At 38.6% G+C, this 21,881-nt stretch overlaps 1 protein-coding gene across 1 annotated transcript in view; it reads right to left on the bottom strand.

The window, feature by feature from the left end:
• The window catches only part of LOC125234785 (focadhesin), a 38,397-nt gene that overhangs the window by 7,627 nt on the left and 8,889 nt on the right, over positions 1–21,881 (bottom strand). Inside the window, exons 8-17 of the mRNA XM_048141181.1 lie at positions 21,522–21,640; positions 20,813–21,016; positions 16,175–16,367; positions 13,598–13,691; positions 12,686–12,804; positions 9,815–9,901; positions 8,845–8,948; positions 7,580–7,712; positions 6,902–7,009; positions 2,174–2,338 (exon numbers count right to left, since the gene is read on the bottom strand). Coding sequence (XP_047997138.1) covers positions 2,174–2,338; positions 6,902–7,009; positions 7,580–7,712; positions 8,845–8,948; positions 9,815–9,901; positions 12,686–12,804; positions 13,598–13,691; positions 16,175–16,367; positions 20,813–21,016; positions 21,522–21,640 — 1,326 coding nt within the window. The remainder of the gene's footprint in view (positions 1–2,173; positions 2,339–6,901; positions 7,010–7,579; positions 7,713–8,844; positions 8,949–9,814; positions 9,902–12,685; positions 12,805–13,597; positions 13,692–16,174; positions 16,368–20,812; positions 21,017–21,521; positions 21,641–21,881) is intronic.

Below are 21,881 nucleotides of genomic sequence, written 5' to 3'. Positions count from 1 at the left end.
AAGCAGCCAGACCAATCGGATGGACCTAACCATCCGCCAGACCGACTTAAAGTTTCGATATGAGCATTAGTAGAATTGTTATATTCTGGGTCTATAAAAGCTAAAAACTTGAATTTTCTACATTAAGCTACGTGTATATTGTATACTTGACGTAATAAGCGACTTTCAAAAATTTTACTTCTAAAGAAATAAAAAATGAAAGTTTATATGTGGTGCAAGATTAATTTTAAGCTATGAATTTTATTTACACTGCGTAAGTACATGTGTATTTTATTATAAATATAACTTTTACCAGACGCGACAAAGTTGGCAAAAAACGACTCTAACTTACCTCATTTTCTCAAGCCTGATTTTGATATATGATACGCAGGGACCTGTAACTAGACCGTTTGTAAGCAGCCAGACCAATCGGATGGACCCAACCATCCGCCAGACCGACTTAAAGTTTCGATATGAGCATTAGTAGAATTGAAATATTCCGGGTCTATAAAAGCTAAAAACTTGAATTTTCTACATTAAGCTACGTGTATATTGTATACTTGACGTAATAAGCGACTTTCAAAAATTTTACTTCTAAGGAAATAAAAAAATGAAAGTTTATATGTGGTGCAAGATTAATTTTAAGCTATGAATTTTATTTACACTGCGTAAGTACATGTTTATTTTCTAATAAATATAACTTTTACCAGACGCGACAATGTTGGCAAAAAACGACTCTAACTTACCTCATTTTCTTAAGCCTGATTTTGATATATGATACGCAGGGACCTGTAACTAGACCATTTGTAAGCAGCCAGACCAATCGGATGGACCCAACCATCCGCCAGACCGACTTAAAGTTTCGATATGAGCATTAGTAGAATTGAAATATTCCGGGTCTATAAAAGCTAAAAACTTGAATTTTCTACATTTTTCACCTTCATCACTTGATAGCCAAAAATTGGCCGATGGGCCGAACTAGAAAATATGCACACATTAAACGCCGATGTGAACTCTACATTGTCCCAAAGTTTCATCCTTGAGAATTTGAGGAAGGTCTGGCGGGCCTGGGCTCTTGATCTAGTAGTTCCACAGGTGGTAAATCATCTTTATTACTAGGTTCACCTACTTTTATCAATTTTAAAGCAGTTAATTTGATTATATTCAAGGTGGATAAAATGCGTTTTTACTCGCTGGTATTAAAGGACAAAACACGTGTTTCTGAGCTAGTGAGGGGAATTTTTTTTAAAAGTGTTGTATCTTCTGGGCGAGCTCACTCCATCGAAGGGCACGTCTTTGCCTTTGGCTAGTCTGTAGCCAAGAGTAAGCCCATTTATAATTTTTAAAAAATTGTGAGATCAGAGGAATTGCCAAGAAGCCTAAAACCATACTAAAGCCGTTCAGTTTAGGTCGAGATAGAGGGACATAACTAAACCAGTTAAATATATAGCTCCGTCCCTCTCTCTCAACTTGGATAAATGGCAAAAATCATCGACTTTTTCCATTTATCCAAGTCGCTTTTTTGCGACTTATTTACTTGGTACTTCATGGTAATTAACTCCCCAAGGCACACAGAACATGGATAAATGGCAAAAATCCAAGGCTGAGCTTCCCGCATGGCTAGAGACTCGGAGCGTCAAAAAATTAGTGCTCGTAAGTGATGTGCAAGTTGCGGAAACTTTCCGAAAAAATCTTAAATTTCATGAAAAATTAACGAACTTTCATGAAAAATAAAGAAAATTTAAATTTATGAAATGGAAAGTTTCTATCCATACAATTGTCCATACAAAGTATGGAAAGTTTCCGAAGTTTTCCTATGTGAACATTTCAGAATTTTGGAAACTTTCCATCGGCACATCAGTAGTGCTCGTACACAGAAAAATAATACAACAATGGCTATCTTTGTTTGTCCTTATGAAGAATGTCCTAAAGCATTAAGTACACAATTTGTATTTTTTTTGTAACATGATGCAATAAACTGTAAATAAATTAATAATCCACAAAAATGACTGGACACCACAGATTAGTTGGGGCAGAGGTAGGCCAGAGAAAAGATGGCGGGATGACCTCGACGCATTTTGCGGCGACTGGCCGGAGCAGGCGGCAAATCGTGATGAGTGGCGGAAGAAAGGGGAGGCCTTTGCCCAGCAGTGGGACACAATTATAGGCTAGGAAAAAAAAAATGTTAACTCACCACATTATCATCCTCAATAACATTATAATAGTTCTCCACGAACTGTGACAGCAACGTCCGATTCGCGTCGTGTATCTTATCACACTCCAAACAGGATTTTATTCCATCCATCTGTCTCGCGAAAAGAGTATCTTTGTCATTATGTTTCTTCTTTTGTAGCGAATCCTGAAATATAATATATGTTAAGGTCAGCCTGTGTGGTGACGGGCTAAGAATTTCACCACCCCCTTTCTTCCCGTGGGTGTCGTAGAAGGCGACTATGGGATATGGGTTAAATTGTGGCGTAGGCGAGAGGCTGGCAACCTGTCACTGCAATGCCACAGTTTCGCTTTCTTTCAACCCCTTATTTTGCCAAGAGTGGCACTGAAGTTTTAGTAGTTTCATGTGCTCTGCCTACCCCTTTACGGGATACAGGCGTGATTGTATGTATGTATGTTAAGGTCAGCAGTTTTCGAAAATTTTGTACAAAAATTAAGGAAAAACTTAAATTTGTTTTTATTATTCCTATTTTGTTACCAAGATTTTTTTGATGAATTGAGAATTTAGTAAGTTTTATTTCGTCATCAAGAAAGAATGAAAAGAAAGAAAGAAAAAATATTTATTTGGTATAAAACATATAACAAGATACATAGATGCAAGTGAATCATTAGGTACTGTTATACCAAATAGGATGCCGCTCAGCGCAGACCGTGTCTAAGAGACACGGTACTGATTTCAGGGCACCCATAATCAAGGTTCTCTAGTATCTATATTTTCTTAATTATAACAATTATCCTGTATATATCTTACGAAAGTCGACTTATATTACTAAATGTTGATAACAAAATAGGATCAATTAAAATTTGCTGACGTGGCTATGTACAAAGCAAGGACGATTATAAAGGACCAGCAGAGTCCATACTAAATACCGTACCCCATTGGCAGCCGTAAATCTATGTCACTAGATGTCACTAAGAGTGTCATTTGAATGATTTGAATAAAAATGTCGTTTTTTTTTTTTAAATACGCACGCGGTAGTTCAACGGCATTACAAGTGATACAGTGAAAAGTATATAGATGACGCTAGGGGCCCGTGTCATGTTTCAGTCCCTGTTTACAACGCAAGCCATCGTTCTTATTTTGAATTATGACAATCATGCAAAAGAGTACCATACTGTCAAATTTTCTATCTCTTTCATTTTGAGCGTGACGTCAATGTTTAGTAATATTACTTTCAATATATTTAAAATTTAGATTTTAATGAGGCCATTTCGAACGGTGTTTATGATAGATATCATGTTGACAATCAATCTCCTGACCGTCTCGCTCATACCAATCCTATCCTATATTTGAACGTGTGCGACCGAAACAGTTGAGTATTATTGAAGATTTTTGAATGTCTAAAAGCTTTTTGGTAGTTGTCGAAAACCCGCTTTTTCCATAAAGTGTTGGCGCGACGTCAAGTGGGTGATAGGCGTACGAGCAAGTACGCGTTGGATGGTCGACTACTATGCGCAGCGGTTTTTACGCGTACTTACGGTGACACACAATCGAAAAAGGTCGTCGAGCCATAAGTACGCATACCTGCTCGTATCGTACGTTTATCACCCACTTCAGACTGCGTTTCGATCGGCGTTTAGCGACAATGATTATCAGCTCGGCTTCATGGCTTTACGAACCTTAGCTCGGACCATCGAATATGAAACTTATAAACTTCTTTATACACAAGGGTATAAAGAAGTTTATAACCAGGTGCTCCATGACACCATTGCACCAATCTGTCGCCAGCACCACTACACTTCAACGGCCAAGTCACACAACATCCATACTAATATTATAAATGGGAAAGTGTGTGTGTCTGTTTGTTTGTCCATCTTTCACGGCAAAACGGAGCGACGTATTGACGTGATTTTTTAAGTGGAGATAGTTGAAGGGATGGAGAGTGACATAGGCTACTTTTTGTCTCTTTTTATATCCCCCCACTTCCTTAGAATGGAGGATGGAAGTTTGTGGAGAGATTTTCGAATTTAACGCGAGCGAAGCCGCGGGCAAAGGCTAGTTAACTATAATAATAAAGAAATCGCAGTAAGGAACTTAATGTAGATTTCATTACTTTTTAGAGATAAACAAGCAGCTCCATCGAGACGGCTATTTTTTACAGAATGTTTTTGGTGGGATATACATAGGCATAGGTATATAACACTAACAAGGTATCTATTGTCTTAGTCCGTTTTCACATTATCCGATCCGATATCGGATGTCGGAAGGATTTAAATGGAAAAAATCCAAGATAGCGCCTGTAATGTATGGGGTATCAGTCCTACATCCGATATCGGATCGGATAATGTGAAAACGCATTTAGTCTCATTAATTATTACTTATGTCAGAGTTTCACTAATTATTTCCTTTTATTCATTTATTATCTCAGTTTAGGTTTATACGAGTACCAAACGAGTAGTATAGGAGTAGAAAATATATTACCAAAACAATACAAACTATCATTAAGTTATTATAAAAACGTAATCCAAAGTGCCACACCTGGCGGCCTAACTATCCGCATTGTGTCCAAGACGAAGCCTGACCGACGAAGCTAGCAAGTCTCTCTACATGTTAGCTGAAATACTGTCAAACCATTCACTGTGATTACTCAGATTATTATAAGCAAAATGATCTTCGAATGAACTTTCTGGACAATTGAGATGCATGGGCGCAGTCGAAACCAGCTCGCCCCTTCAGCCGTGTCCCGTTGAAAATCGGAAAGATTCTTTTCCTTAGCACATTTAATGTTTACAAATTGGATTCGCCTTCTGTCACCTAAACTGGTAAATTTATGTATGAGGTCATTGGTCATAAAATTATTAATTTATACAGTTATTAATTCTGTATCTCTAGTCGCATTGCTGCTGCGATTCTAAAATATTTAATATCCATATATTATGAATATTCAATAAATCATACAATGACATTTGTGATGTGACATGGATGTCACATCTGTTGGCACAATGATTGCGTTTTGTTGAACGTATTTGAGCTCAACATATAGGTTTATTATCACTAAGTATATTATATTAATGAACAACGAAACGGATGTGACATTTTCCTAGTCCACCAACGTCATCTAGTCATTTTATTTGGCAATAATTAGACAACATGCGAACAAACTTAGCCAGCGAAGCGATCACAACTACGTCGAGGCCGACCAAAAAATATAATTTGTAAAAATTGTGTTTTGAGCCAATATTTTGATATTAAAATAAAGTTTTTTGATAGTTATTCATAGTATAATATAAAAACAAGTAAAAATATGTGTGAAAATATGTTTTTTTCCACTCCCGGGTTACGAAACAACGCCATCTAGTTTTAAAGCAAAAACTAAGCTTTTTTCAGGGGTACGCTTTTTTGTATGGGCTATATCAGTCTAGTATTAAATGGTCCTTGGTACAAAGTATTCGAGAACTGCTCAGGTACAGCGGGTCAAATCCCGGATGGGCGCCACCTGTTACAGATCCATTTTTTTTTTCATGTTTTACAATGTTTGCATTATTAAATAGAGTGTCCACCGGTTATATATGGTAGGCGTGTTCAGTGAATACATGTAGAACTCAACATCATAGTGTAATAATGGAAAAAAGGATCAGTTACAATTGCCCCCTAGTCGAGATTTGTCCCGCTGTACCTTACCTGTATTTCAAATACGAAGGCCCGACAGTAGTTAAAACTTAACAAATGTGAGTGTGCACGGGAAAACGTCCCACTTTGTCGATTGCTACAAAGCCACTTTGTCAATTTATTCATATAAAGATGCAAGTAAATCTCGCCTTAATGGTAACCGACACAGTGGGACGTTTTACTAAACACACTCGCAAATATTTTCCTTTTGCTATCTAATTAGGAGCAAACTGCATGCAAAAAGCGAAAATACTTAAAGCAAAAGTGCTTATAAAAAATCACGCTTAAAAGGGATCTGGCCCTAGTGCCGTAGCCGGGCATTTCTGCGACGCGAAACGAAAACGAAACGCCGCGAAAGGTAGTCTGGCTCAGTCACGCCTATACGCAAGAGCGATAGAGATAGATATGTACAAGCGTTTCGTTTCGTGAGCGTATGTGCCATTCGGGTACGTGCCCTGTTGTGACTCGTGTCGATTTAAAAGGCTAGTTAACACCAAAAAAATGCATGTTTGCATAGTTTAAGAAGCATAATTTTGCATAAAACCAGCGTGACTCAGGGGACCGTAACCATGGCAATAACAGGCAAGAAAAAGTTGATCCACCCACTATAGGCTCATCAGCTTTTTTTTAAGAACTGTGAAAACGAGTTTGTACGACTTGCTAATATGGAATTTATATGAAATTGAATTGAGTGACGTCACGGTCAACTCAGTAACTTTATATATTTCTACCCGACTGATTAAATAGAAATTGGATTTAAAAATAACTTCTGTCCATTTTTTCTTAAAATTATCTGATGCTATATTTCGTGCAATGTATAATAGTACATTTCGATACAAGTGCGAAAAAGTAACTCGTGTCGATTTAAAACACTCCCTTCGGTCGTGTTTTAATCTATCGCCACTCGTTTCGAACTTCCTCTTCGCACGTGTATCGAACGACGTTTTTCAGTACAGATGAGCCTCCGAAGTTTCGACCTGTTATATAATGAACCACTTCTCGAACTAGTGCGTAAAAAAACGACCATCTCTACTGAAAAATATTTTATTTTTACTACAGTCAAGTTCCCTATTACCGTACCTGGTAGGCGGCGTGCAGGCAGCGCTCCAGGGGCGCGCGGAGCGTGTTAGGAGGAGTGTTGCGACATAAGATAGGGAGCAGCTCGAACAGTTCTAACACTTCCGATTCCTGGAAAAAAGATGGGTTAAGAAATATATCACTGTTTTACCGCTATTCGACGCTAGGTGTCGTGACAATCGAAAAGCGTAAGTGTCAATCAACACTAACTTATTTGTAAAACAAAAGCCAAGTTTACACCTGCAAGTTATTGCTGCAAGTTCTGAAACAGAGGTATATTCAAGAAAGAGATGCAGAGATATCCCATTCGCTCTTACCCATAGCTATGCGACTCAGCTTAAGAGTCTGTCAGTTTTAGAACTAACTCGTTTACGACATAAATATATCTTATATTGATTTAAACTAACACGATTTGCACTCATAATTTTAGAACTAAACGGGACTTAATTGCGTAAACACATACAATACAATACAAATCCACTTTATTGCACAACCTCAGAAATGTACATTACAATAAATTTTATTACAGAGGTAAACAACAGGCGGCCTTATCGCTAAAGAACGATCTCTTCTAGGCAACCTTTGGGTAGTGGAAAAATGGTATTCATAACTTTTTTTGTATTTATATTTGGCCATTACATTTACATTTATTTTGGTTCTAAAATTATAAGTATATCTTACCTCTATCTGCCCCTCTTCTACCTCCTTAAGGTACACTTCTACGACTCGTCTACCAGAAGCGCCCACGCTCCTCGCGGCCAGCCGCAGCGCGCCGGCTCGCCACGCGCGCCCCCTGGCGGACGCGCCGTGCAACCTGCGAACCATACAAACTGATGAGATGTTGATCATAGAGAAATAAGTAAGAATAGAATAGAATAGAATAGAATAGAATAACGTTTATTCGTGAACACAGGTAAGGGAGGAGTTGTAACTCCATACATCAGTAAACGCGAGTTATTGGTATAGGCATAGTTATAGCGACATCTAGCGACAGCCACGCGTCAAATAGCGTGAGTTATCAGCACTACTCGATACTAGGTGTCAATAGTGTCTCGTCTGCCAAAAATTTAATATTAGAACAGTTTACAACTTATATTACAAGGAGAAGGAATTGAAAACAGAATACTGATTTATACTTTTGTAATATAGCTGGTGAGCATTAGACTCTTCGTTCGTCGCGACATCTATTGACAAGTAGCAGTACTGTAAAAATTACCCGTGGTCCCGTGTGGTACAAAACCTGTGGAACCATGGGTAAAACATGCCTGTTTAAATACCTAACTTGTGTTTTGTGCTATAACAATTTTGTGCAAAGCCATTGTCTTCTTGTTTATTCGTCCATATTGGCCTAGGATCCCTATATAATAAATAAATATATATTGGGGACACCTTACATAGATCAACTTAGCCCCAAACTAAGCAAAGCTTGTACTATGGGTGCTAAGCGACGATATGCATACTTAAATAGATAAATACATACTTATATACATAGAAAACATCCATGACTTAGGAACAAATACCTGTGCTCATCACACAAATAAATGCTCTTAGCAGGATTCGAATCCAGGACCGCGGCTAAGCAGACAAGGTCACTACCGACAGAGCCAGACCGGTCGTCCATTTACGTCAAAGAGGATCGAGTATTACAGAGAGTTACTGTCAAAGTAAAATGTGTAATCACAGTGCATAGACTGCCATCTCTCGACACAAGCTTAAAACTTTTGAACCTCAGTTTTGACAATTTGGCCCCTATCGTTGGCTTGATATGTGTTAAAATGTCAAATATTTATATTAGCGCCATCTAGCTGAGCGTTCCTCAAAGGTGTAACGCCATCTAGGCCACCGTACCTTTTCTCTAGGGCTTTGAGGTACGTTTTTTTCTTAGACTTTATCCGTCTATACGGAGTTACATTACATATGTCTTTGATTTACGTTTATATACTCACCAAGACAGTTCCAATGGAGGCAATGGACGCGGGTACTCCGACGATAGAACTGAGAGGATCGCCAGGAGAACTGGTTCAGGGAAGTCGTACGAAGGATTTGTTGCCTGTATAAATAAATAATATAAATATTAAATACAGTCTGGCTTAGCCTCCTTAGCGGTAGACAAAAGGGGGGAAATACTTTTAAACAATACAGTATGTAAACTAACGAAAACCATTTACTGTAACCCGTAAATGTCCAGGTGATACTGAGAAACTTTTACTATGGGACCAACACCCAAAACGCGAAATAAAAATTTACTCTCCCATAGGAAATACTTACTATAAAATAAAACTACCTATGAAACTGTCAGAAGATATTTTCGTGATTTCGGGGTTGATCCCATAGTAAAAGTTTCTCAGTATCACCTGGACATTTACGGGTTACAGTAAATGGTTTTCGTTAGTTTACATACTGTATACGCGAAAAGTTATGTAGTTGCAATATTGACATGTAATTCTTTAGCACTATAATTGTACATAAAGACATTAGCTAACTAAGCGAAACTGATAATGGCGAAATTTATGATTATATACGTGAGGTAAAGCAAATTAAGAGCGAAACATATTTTAAGATAACATTTACATTTCCTTTAAATTTTTTATTCAAAATATTTATGTCTTTTAATGAAAAGACATAAATATTTTGAATAAAAGATTTAAAGGAAATGTAAATGTTATTTTCTTAATTAGAAAGGTTATTTGTATAATGATACAAACCATCTCGTCCTTTTAGCGACAAAGTTCCCCGTGTTTTTTTTCTTTTGTTATAAATGAGCTTAACTCTATTGGGCACAGACTAGCCAAACGCAAATACATGGCCTACGATGGAGTGAGCTCGCCCAGAAGATGCCTGTTCACTCTTGATTAGATTTAGGCACGTTTTTTTTATCTTCCGCGAAAAATGTTAAACAGATTACGTGTAGCGTACCTGTTTACGGAAGCAGTCGAGTAGCCCACGAACGACACTGTGCGGCGGCAGGTACTCAGCGGTAGTCGGTTCGGAACGATTCGCCACCTGTAACGAAAACAGGACACGACACTAAAGCCTCCGCCACACATAAATCTCTTTGATAGCGTAGCGGAATGAGCGCGCATTCCGCGCTCGTTAGTTCCCGCCGGCGTCCGCTGGGCCAAAGACCTATATAACTACGTATAGACAGATTAAGAAAAAAACGTACCTCAGTACCATACAGAAAAAGGTACGGTGGCCTAGATGGCATTACATTTTTAGGGTACGCTTAGCTAGATGGCGCTAATATTGATATTTGACATTTTAAAACATATCAAGCTTCAAGAATATGGACCAAATTGTCAAAATTGAGGTTCAAAAGTTTTAAGCTTGTGTCAAGAGACGGCAGTCTATGCACTGTGATTACACATTTTACTTCGACAGTAACTCTCTCCTCTTTGGCTGGGCGCAGCACCAGCGTCCGGCGCACCGCTATCATTGCGCTCCGCTAACGCTCTGCCTACGCTTTCAAAACGCGCATGTGTGGCCGATTTTCAAGGGTGGAAGCACATCTATCAGCATCGATCAGCATTTTGTGTATGAGAAATCGCTCGTTAATATGAACATACGTACGCATGCTTTCAGCTTTCCGATGCGTAAGCGTTTACATACTTATTTAATCGTATGGCATAAATAGGTTCACAGGTATACAGTATTTTATATCATAAAAAGTATGTCACAAATTGATGTCCAAGGTTCTCAGTAGGGATGTACCGACTATTGATTTGGCCGACTAGGCCGACTACCGACTAGTCGGCGCTTGGGTGGCCGATTAGTCGGCTAGTCGGCCAGAACATAATTTTCGAGTAATTTATCAAAATTTTTGAATTACATTGGTCGTTTGTTGGCGCTTTTCATTATTTTTAGGGTTCCGTACCTCAAAAGGAAAAAACGGAACCCTTATAGGATCACTTTGTTGTCCGTCTGTCCGTCCGTCCGTCCGTCTGTCAAGACCCTTTTTCTCAGGAACGCGTGGAGGTATGAAGCTGAAATTTATATCAATTACTCAGGTCTATTGTCCCTTGAAGCTGTGAAAAAATCAAACTTCTAAGCCAACGCAATCAAAAGATACAGCCGTTTATGCCGCAAATTTTCGACACTTGCAAGGGAATCAAAACCTACAGGGTGCTTCCCGTGAACTCAGAATCTTGAAATTTGGTACGAAGCAACGTCTTATAGCATAGATAAAGGAAAAATTACGAAAACCATAAATTTTTAGTTACATCACATAATATATTTTTTTTAAATAATTTTAACCTTACTACCCATTTCCTCATAAGGTTTGTACGGAACCCTCGGTGCGCGAGTCCGACTCGCACTTGGCCGGTTTTTTTAAAGATATTAAGAGTCAATGAGAATATTGATATACAATTTCCATTTTTAACAAACGGTTTGGCTTAAGTGGGTAGGAATCCTGCCTATAAAACCGATAGTCCTCGGTAGGAAATTTCTTTCTGTGGTTACCGCAGTTGTTCTTTTGACTAACAACATAACAAATAGGTTCATAAGACAACAATAACAGCTGTTAATTTATGTTTGTACTGTTTTTCTATCACTAATGAAGTGCCGACTAATCGGCCTTTTTTGCCGACTAGTCGCCGACTAATCGCCGACTACAAATGTGGCCGGATAGTCGGCTTTCCCGACTAGTCGGCGACTAGTCGGTACATCCCTACGAGAACCCATTGAGCTGCGTCAGGAGTAGTAGTTTTTGTAAATAGTCTGGCTTAACCTTACTAATACCTTCCACGTTTAGCTGACATATTCGGATGGAAGGGCCGATGTCTTTTGTCAGGGTGTGACTCTGAAAAGAGCCGATCGCTTTAGGTAACATCCTGATTGCATGTAAATATGTAGATACTTGAATTCCTTGTTTACATACTAATGAGCGATTTCTCATACATAATGTGACTTCACCCTAAAAAAATCACAATTTCTAAAATGTTTAATAAATAAATCAATATAGGCTACTTGCCTCCTAGTCAAATCAGCTTCTTTTCAAGAACTGTCAAAACGGATTTGAACGACTTGCTAATATGGAATTTATATGAAATCGAATTGAGTGACGTCACGGTCAACTCAGTTACTTTATATATTTCTAGGTACCTGACTTATTAAATAGAAATTGGATTTGAAAATAACTTCTGTCCTTGTTTTTCTTATAATTATCTGATGCTTTATTTTGTGCATGGTATAAAATATTTTATTTTAACTACAGTCAAGTTCCCTATTATAGGACGCTCTTACACAGATTGACTGAGTCCCACGGTAAGCTCAAGATGGCTTGTGTTGCAGATACTCAGACAACGATATATATAATATACAAATACTTATATACATAGAAAACATCCATGACTCGGGAACAAATATATGTGCCCATCACACAAATAAAAATTCGAACCCGGGACCGCGGCGTAGCAGGCAGGGTCACTACGCGCTGGGCCAGACCGGTCGTCAAAAAATTGGACTGTAAAAGGATTCACGCACATATTGCCATGTTATGTTTTTAACCCCCGACGCAAAAACGACGGGGTGTTATAAGTATGACGTGTCTGTCTGTCTGTCTATCTGTCTGTCTGTTTGTCTGTCTGTCTGTGTGTGTGTCTGTCTGTGGCATCGTAGCTCCCGAACGTATGAACCGATTTAGATTTAGTTTTTTTTGTCTGAAAGCTGAGTTAGTCGGGAGTGTTCTTAGCCATGTTTCATGAAAATCGGTCTACTATGTCGCAGTCGGTGGTTTTTTCAAAATTGTAATTTTGTGGTTAGGTTATTGTTCTATAGCTGGCTAACCTGGTAAACGCCGCTTCGGTACGCGCGCACCTCTCGCTCGATCAATTTGCTGGCCAACTGCACAACGCTCGGCAGGGCCGCTTGGTTGGTAAACTTGAACACCTCTGGCCAGATCTCACCTGCAAATATAACACTGTTAGTTAATAGGCTATTTGCCTCCTAGTCAAATCAGCATCTTTTTAAGAACTGTCAAAACGAATTTGAACGACTTGCTAATATGGAATTTATATGAAATCGAATTGAGTGACGTCACGGTCAACTCAGTTACTTTATATATTTCTATCTGACATATAAATAGAAACTGGATTTAAAAATAACTTCTGTCCATGTTTTTCTTATAATTATCTGATTCTTTATTTCGTGCATGGTATAAAATATTTAATTTTTACTATAGTCAAGTTCCCTATAGTATAAACAATTTGACATCAAGAAGGTAAAAACAAAAAACAAAAATAATTAAAGTGTTAAGATTACTTACATTATAACATGCAAACTTAGTTACTAAATCCATCATCAAGGACAATAGAACACCGGGAAATACAAATGAAATACAAGAATAAATAGGATATTTCTAGGTCGATAAGTAACATTTACTCAGGGTCTATATTTCCTAGCTGAACAGGCAATGAACAACGATGTGTCACTGCCTGGCGACCCCTTGTTCCTCGTAGATAACCAAGTTTGATAACTGGTTTTCAAAATCCTCTTTCATAACCCAGTTAGCTAGGAAGAATTATTTTTCCTCATACAAAACCAGTTATCTAACTTGGTTATCTACGAGGAACAAGGGCTGGCGACAATTATCACTGTTGTCATCTGGGCGATATTAAAAGAAAAACCGTCTTTTATCCTTTTTTTTTGAGCAGCTTGTTTTGAATTTGGTAAAATAATAGGGTCAAAGTGTATACTTACAAGGAATGTAATCCAAAACGTCTTCGGGATTCCTGGCCGCGTCGGCCGGGGTCTTACAATAAGAGGCTGGTAGTTTCACCGTCCTTCGGTATACCTGCAAACAACAATGTATGGTCAAAAATAGATTATAGTCAACAAAACACTTGAAGAGATCTTCGTACGTGTTCTATGCTTGCCTGGGCACAACCACCGTTGTGAGAGATATATTTGTTACTGGCCTTTGCCCGCAACTTCGCTCGCATTAGAAAGAGACAAGAAGTAACCTATGTCACTCTCCAACCCTTCAACTATTTCTACTAAAAAAATCACATCAATTCGTCGCTCCGTTTTGCCGTCAAGGACGAACAAATAAACAGACACACACACTTTCCCATTTATAATATTAGTATGGATTAGTATATTAGTAATTAGTATTAGTATATTAGAATGGATGGACATACAGGTCTACTGGCTTATTCAAAGCGTATTCAAGGCTATTATTTGACCGGGCCAAACCGGCAGCACTTATAACATTAGATTAGTTTTTATCTGCTAACCTCCTTAGTCATATAACCTAACCACAAAATTAAAATTTTGAAAAAACCCCCGACCGCGACATAGTGGACCGATTTTCATGAAACATGTCTAAGAACACTCCCGACTAACACAGCTTTCAGATAAAAAAAACTAAATCGAAATCGGTTCATCCGTTCGGGAGCTACGATGCCACAGACAGACACACACACAGACAGACAAACAGACAGACAGACAGACAGACAGACAGACAGACAGACAGACGGACAGACAGACAGACACGTCAAACTTATAACACCCCGTCGTTTTTGCGTCGGGGGTTAAAAAGGGACAAATCCATTTTTTTACCAATCATTTCATTAACTTTTTTATGAAAAATGGGGTGTCTTCGACGATAAGACGTCTTAATTTTCTTTAAAAATGTGGTACATCAGAAAAACTATTACATTATATACTTTTCATGCAGAGTTTTGCTGAATGTACATAACTCATCTTAAAACTTGTAGTCCTAAGGCATAGTATAATAAAGAGTAATATCGTACAGTATGGCCACTCTCGCTCCCCGCTGAAAGTGCCGCCCACTCCCTCTCGGTTACCTCACAGTTACCGCCTGTCAAAAAACGTGAACAGTCGACCTGTCATATTTCACTCATACAAGCATAGTACGTGTTCACCTACACGAACTTAGACTGTGTGCTAGGAACGCGCCTCTTTCATATATTTGATCGCCAGTGTCCGAGATGTGCCTAAGGCAATAATATCACAGGGCCAATCCCAGCTATCCCAACAGGGTAGCACTAGAGTATTTTTCTTCTGCTGTCTCCATAGACCAAATTTTGTAAAATAGTATAGTAAGTACCTCAGCCGACGTATCATGCTTCCAATTTTATCACTTTTCCACGTGGATAAGTCAACTGTCACTCTCACACTGACATACTTGCCAAAGCGTGACGGACGCTTTATCCACGTGGATAAATGATAAAATTTGAATCATAATACGCCGGCACGTATGTCTTTAAGCTTATAATCCTCAAGTTTATAGTTCGACAGGGCAAGACAGGCAGACCCGACAACAGTAGGCTGGTGGCTCTCAGCGACTAATCTCCATATTTCGCGCGCCGCCTCTGATATGAGTGCGTCATATTATTGTATAAAGATATAGAAAAACCTTTAAAAAAAGCTTCATATCCTGCATACAAAAGCCAAGCGAATAGTATTACTAGCTATACATACCTCAGATACATTGGATCTTGAAACTTGTAGTCAAATTTCAACATGTTTTTATTCAAGACCATAATGTAATAGGGCCAAACAGGCAGCACTTAAAACATTAGACTGGTATTTTTTTTCTGATTGGTCTCTTATGCTAATAGTTTACTGATACATACCTTAAGTTAATTTTGTCATGACGCTTGTAGTCCATAAGGCGAAAATGTGACAGGGCCAAACAGGCAGCACTTAAAACATTAGACTGGTCGTTTTTAGGGTTCCGTAGTCAACTAGGAACCCTTATAGTTTCGCCATGTCTGTCTGTCCGTCCGTCCGTCCGTCCGTCCGTCCGTCCGCGGATAATCTCAGTAACCGTATGCACTAGAAAGCTGAAATTTGGTACCAATATGTATTTCAATCACGCCGACAAAGTGCAAAAATAAAAAATGGAAAAAAATGTTTTATTAGGGTACGGGGGGTACCTGTAAAGGTACATGTAAAGTGGAGGCTGATATTTTTTTTCATTCCAACCCCAACGTGTGATATATTGTTGGATAGGTATTTAAAAATGAATAAGGGTTTACTAAGATCATTTTTTGATAATATTAATCGCTCCTAAAGGAAAAAAAAGTGCGTCCCCCCCCCTCTAACTTTTGAACCACATGTTTAAAAAATATGAAAAAAACACAAAAGTAGAACTTTATAAAGACTTTCTAGGAAAATTGTTTTGAACTTGATAGGTTCAGTAGTTTTTGAGAAAAATACGGAAAACTACGGAACCCTACACTGAGCGTGGCCCGACACGCTCTTGGCCGGTTTTTTATAAGAAACGAAAGCATATAAATAAGTAAGTACCTCAGGTATATCTTTAAGCTTGTAATCCTCAAGTTTATACTGTGACAGGGCGAGACAGGCAGCCCCTACAACAGTAGGCTGGTGGCTCTCAGCGACTAGTCTCCATAGTTCGCGCGCCGCCTCTGATATGAGAGCGTCATATTCTGGCGTGGACGCTCGGAGACCTGGGATTTCGGATAGGAGTTCGCATAGACTGAAACAAAATTAAACAGTCACAGATATAAGGTGTCTTTTAGAGATCCAGTCAATGCTCAAAGATTTTATTACATTGGACTTATATTGACCGGGATATAGACCGTGATTACCTTTTTGATTTTTGTCGAGCTCCCGATATTTCGACGCAGTTGCATTAGTCCATGGGCCAGTGAAGAATTCGGTATAATTTGGGGGTACTAAGTTTCCTTTTTACAGCAGTTAGGTAGGCTTATAGGGATGTTAAAAAACCATGATTGCCATCTCAAAATGGTAGCTAAACAAAATGGCCGCCAATCCAAAATGGCGGATATTGAGTTTTAGAAAATCGACCATAACTCCAGATGTATTGGTCCGATTTCATTTTTATTTTTTTTAAACGAAAGCTCTTTTTGTGTACTCAAATACTTGTCATATTCATTGTTTCGGTAAATTCAACCATTAGTTAGTAATTAACGAAAAATGTAAAAAAATATCTTTTTTTCTAAAACTTTTTGTCAAAAATCATGTTTCTACAAAATACCTTGCACATTCTAATAAATATTTAAATGTAGAAAAATAGTGCCATTAATCACCTTTAATTTGATCTATAAAAGATACAGATTTAATTTAGAAAAACCCATACAGGCTTAAATTTAATTCTGCCTTCGTTGAAATTCACCGTTGCGCATACAGTACTAAAAGCTTCAGGTAGATGTTGTAGAGTACGAATATGCCGTTTTTAGTTTATTTTAACAATTGTACAATTAGAATAATAGTTCTGGGCATGAGAGTATCCATGAATTTGTAGATATTCGATAGTACTAGGATAAAATTTGTTTAGATATCATATGTGCAACACACCTCGATGATGTAAATTAAGTATTTAAGTATACTATATATATGACTAACATTTTGTGTCGAAAGTATCAAGATAGAACTATTAACCTTTTGACCGTCACGGACGGCCACGGTGGTCACCGGAAATTCTTGTCAAGGACGCCAACGATACGGACGCCAAATGCAATGAAATTGGGACCCCGTAATGCCTAATTTCGCTCATATATTGGCGAATTCGCAATGCAGTTTTGTTGCGATTGTGTCTGGGAGACGGCATACTCCTTCATCATCTTGCGTTTAAGGGTTAAAATCGTATTCCGGATTGAAAATCGTTTTGCATTCAAGGACTCGATTTGAAAAAAAAACCTACGCACGAGCGGGTTAAAGCAGAGCACCCCCAGAAGTCGGGCAAACTTTGGAAATGTTCTTTAGTACAGCATTAATAGATTTTCCTTACCTATATTTTACTGATTACTAAACAACGAAGACGTGAAATACCGGATGGACAAACTTTGAGACATTTATCACCGCTTAAAGTAGAGCCAAATAATGCTAACATCTATTGTTGGTAATTACCGAAGGGAAAACGTTAGAAGACGTTAATAAGAAACGTTTTAATTACCTACTAACGTTAGTTGAATTTTCATAAAAGGTGTACCAAAATGCGAATATTTCTATGCAAACTGACATTGAATCAGAAGAAAATTTAGCAGCCGTATCGACGAATCTCAATTAGTAGAGAAGAACTCCGAGGTTTTGCAATCTGGACAAGTTTTTTAACAGGAAGGCATTTATAAAAGCCTCAATAGGGATGATGGATGTACAAATGTATGTCTCAATTATCTCCGATATGCGGATTGCGGGTAACATCGGCATCTTCAAAGAAGCACATGGTCCCCAACAGATGCTGGAGGAACTGTATGCCGTCGGTGAGTGTTGGGTTAAAATAGTTAAGTTAAACCAGTTAAACATATATGTACAAATTGAAAGTTATGGCAAGGACAGGCTTATCCCAAGCTACAATTTTCAGGACAAGTTATCCTGTACAACAAATAAAGCTTGGGTTAAGGAATGCCATAAACGACTAACGGAGGTAAGTCATAATAACAAAATTATCCTTCAATGGACCAAAGGACACAGAGGATCTCGAGGTTATGATGCGACCGACGAGCTGGCCAGGCAGGGGTCGACTGCCGATTCTTCCGATGCCCTTCAGCAAGGTATGCTCAATGGGAAACTACAAACAGCACACTGGCAAACCCAGATCAAATGCTGCGGTCAAACAAGCCAAGCCTAACATCAATGGAAAACTCACAAAGACGCTCCTTCACCTAGGGAAAGTCCGCCTGAGAATGGTAACCAATGTAAGAACAGGTGGTAGACTATTTAACAAATATATTTTCATAAAAAATGCTATGAACATTCCCCTGTGACGAGGGTGCGTGAAAACAGAGCAGACACTCTCACCTGGTGCTGCAGTTAGCAGTGTGGCTCCATACAGGAAAAAACATCTCGGATCCCCGAGAGACTTCTCCGAGGTTCTCTTACTCAACATTAAAAGTTTAATAGGATTTCTCGAGGAGATGAGCTAGTAGGACTAGCTAAATCCCCTACATCACGCAAAATAGGCACAAAACGTCGAGTTGTGTCGAACTATAACACAATACAGAGACTTGGATCGGCCTTGCTGCCGGCGGAGATCACACAGAGGACTTGGATGTCTTTTGTAGGCTGAAGGACGTATTAAGGGCCAGAATACCAGACACTGAAGACCAACATGTTTGATCAGCGTGTACTTCCCACCGTGACATAAGCTTGCGAGACGTTGGACACTAGCAATGTACGAAATGAAGAGGCTAAAAGTTGCATATAGAGCACAACACGTTCGGTATGTCTTTCTACGATGGAAATGAAACGAGATGATGTGGCGACGGATCAGAGTTATAGAGGTCGGATTGCTACTCTAAAATGGGCTTGGGCCGGGCCCAGGCACGTAAGTCGTGGAAGCCTAGCTCAAGAAAACCTGCTATAAAAGTTCGAAAAATTAGGAGAAAATTAATCTGTTACCTGTGATTGTCTTGAAGGTGATTATTAGTGATATTGGCTCTACAATCTACATTCGCGGTGATAAGTACTATATTTTTGTGCGTAAATTAAGGTTTATTCGGTAGGTACCTATATCAGGTCGTTTAGTAGTCGGATACTTCATAGATATGCCTCATTAATGCATTATAGTGCATATCTCAAGACTATTTGTCATTTGGGGTGTGTTCTTCACCTCGTGTATGCAAGGATTATTTTAACTAAATATAAGTTTTCTCGAACACGGATCAGAGTTTCTGTAGTGAAAAAGATATGACAAGTCGGGGCCCGGACACCAGACGTGGATCGCGATTATTTGAGCAAAATTAGGCGTTATAAAGGCTCGCATGGGTCCCAATTACATTGGCAAAACTGATGGTCATCGTTGGCGTCCTTAGGAATCATTTCCAGCGACAGCTATATCCGTCCATGGCGGTCAAAAGGTTAATGCGTTGAGATAGAATCTCATACTCACTGTGTCTAGTTTATTTATTTTGTATTATCTCGGTTGGTTGGCCCAGCATCAATAAGGAAATTTTATTCAAATAATTAAATATCTAAAACTGTAGTTTACCTATGACATACGAGTATTATATTATATTATTAAAGCTAATGGATGTCGGATACTATCATGTTCAGTTCTTCTCAATTGCAGAATTATACTAAACAGCGTATTAGCAATCTAAAACTTTGACCTGAAGCTTTTAGTACTGTATGCACAACGGTGAATTTCAACGAAGTCAGAATTAAATTTAAGCCTCCACGTGTTTTTTTTTTAAATTAAATCTGTATCTTTTATACATCAAATTAAAGGTGATTAATGGAACTATTTTTCTGCATTTAAATATTTATTAGAATATGCAAGATATTTTGTAGAAACATGATTTTTGACAAAAAGTCTAAGAAAAAAAGATATTTTTTTTATATTTTTCGTTAATTACTAACTAATGGTTGAATTTACCGAAACAATGAATATGACAAGTATTTGAGTACACAAAAAGAGCTTTCGTTTAAAAAAAATAAAAATGAAATCGGACCAATACTTCTGGAGTTATGGTCGATTTTCTAAAACTCAATATCCGCCATCTTGGATTGGCGGCCATTTTGTTTAGCTACCATTTTGAGATGGCAATCATGGTTTTTTAACATCCCTATAAGCCTACCTAACTGCTGTAAAAAGGAAACTTAGTACCCCCAAATTATACCGTTTGGCAAAATTGGACCAGCTGGCCCATGGACTACATGCATCATGATCACGGAAAATAACCGTGAATCATTCAAAACTTTTATTACATTGGTTCGAAATTCAAAATTTCGATGGAACGCCGAAGAGCGGGCGGGAGGGCTCTTCTGTCGTCACTTGTTTTCTCCCGAGATCCGCCATTTTTTATCTGCAGTTCATCGGTTTAAATACTTACGCGATCTGAACCTCTGGTCGTGTCTGAATATTTTATAATACTCGTTCGAAATTCAAAATTTCGAACACCGAAGGCGGTCCATCTAGATATAATATCGCAGTATATGCAGTCACTTGTTTTCACTTACGCGATTTGGACCTGCGGTCGTGTGTCCGGCCTCAGTTTGTGTTTGAGCGCCTGCCACGCGCTCGGTGGCGCCACGGCGGCGCCGCGCCACAGCGCCGCCAGCGCCGCCAGGGCTGCCGCTGCAGCCAGGGCGCTGGATTTGTCGGTGCAGCGGTTCAGGGTTGAGGATATCACGGAGACTAGTTCTAAGCCGTGGGATGATGCCCTGGAGAAACAATGCACATCTTCAATAATTTACAATTATGTCAATTACCTACACTTAATGATTAACACAAGGATTTGAACAACTTTAATACCTAGTTTAAAAAAAAACTAAACGTCTCATGGCGAGTTAGATGACCCGAAGCAAAGACATATATAGCTCCATCAAGACAGATAAAGTCTAAGAAAAAAACGTACCTCAGTACCATACAGAAAAAGGTACGGTGATCTAGATGCCGTTACACCTTTGGAGTACGCTCAGTCGCTCAGCTAGATGGCGCTAATATTAATATTTGACATTTTAACACATATCAAACCAGGAATATGGGCCAAATTGTCAAAACTGAAGTTCAAAAGTTTTAAGCCTGTGTTAAGAGATGGCAGTCTATGCACGGTGATTACACATTTTATTTCGACAGTAACTCTCTATAATACTCTATCCTCTTTGCCCGAAGTAAATAGCAGAGTCATTTTAAACTCTATTGAATAAAAATTAATGTAAATGTTACCTGATCTCACAGATCCTCTTGACGGCAACAGCCCTTGCCAGATCCACTTCCCATTTCAGATCATCAGGCCGGTTGGTGGTTTCCACTAGCAGTTCCTTCAGGTACGGGAAACAACGCGGCTGGAATGAACGAGGTATTACATAAAACGAAAATTAATAGACTATTTAGGTATTGAAAAAAGCGGTGAAAACATGTAGCTATATTATCTGAAATAAAAATTTCAAACTTCAATAAACCAACAAACCAATCTGTATGCGTGTGCGTTTTCGCGATAAACTCAAAAACTACTAAACGAGTTTTCATGCGGTTCTTTACTTATGAATAGAGTTATTCTTGAGGAGGGTTTTAGTGTCGTGATTT

The sequence above is a fragment of the Leguminivora glycinivorella genome, chromosome 16 (genome assembly GCF_023078275.1).
Source record: "Leguminivora glycinivorella isolate SPB_JAAS2020 chromosome 16, LegGlyc_1.1, whole genome shotgun sequence".
Lineage (NCBI taxonomy): Eukaryota > Metazoa > Arthropoda > Insecta > Lepidoptera > Tortricidae > Leguminivora > Leguminivora glycinivorella.
The sequence above is the reverse complement of the archived record's forward strand: the minus strand, read 5'-3'. Positions and strand labels throughout refer to the sequence as shown.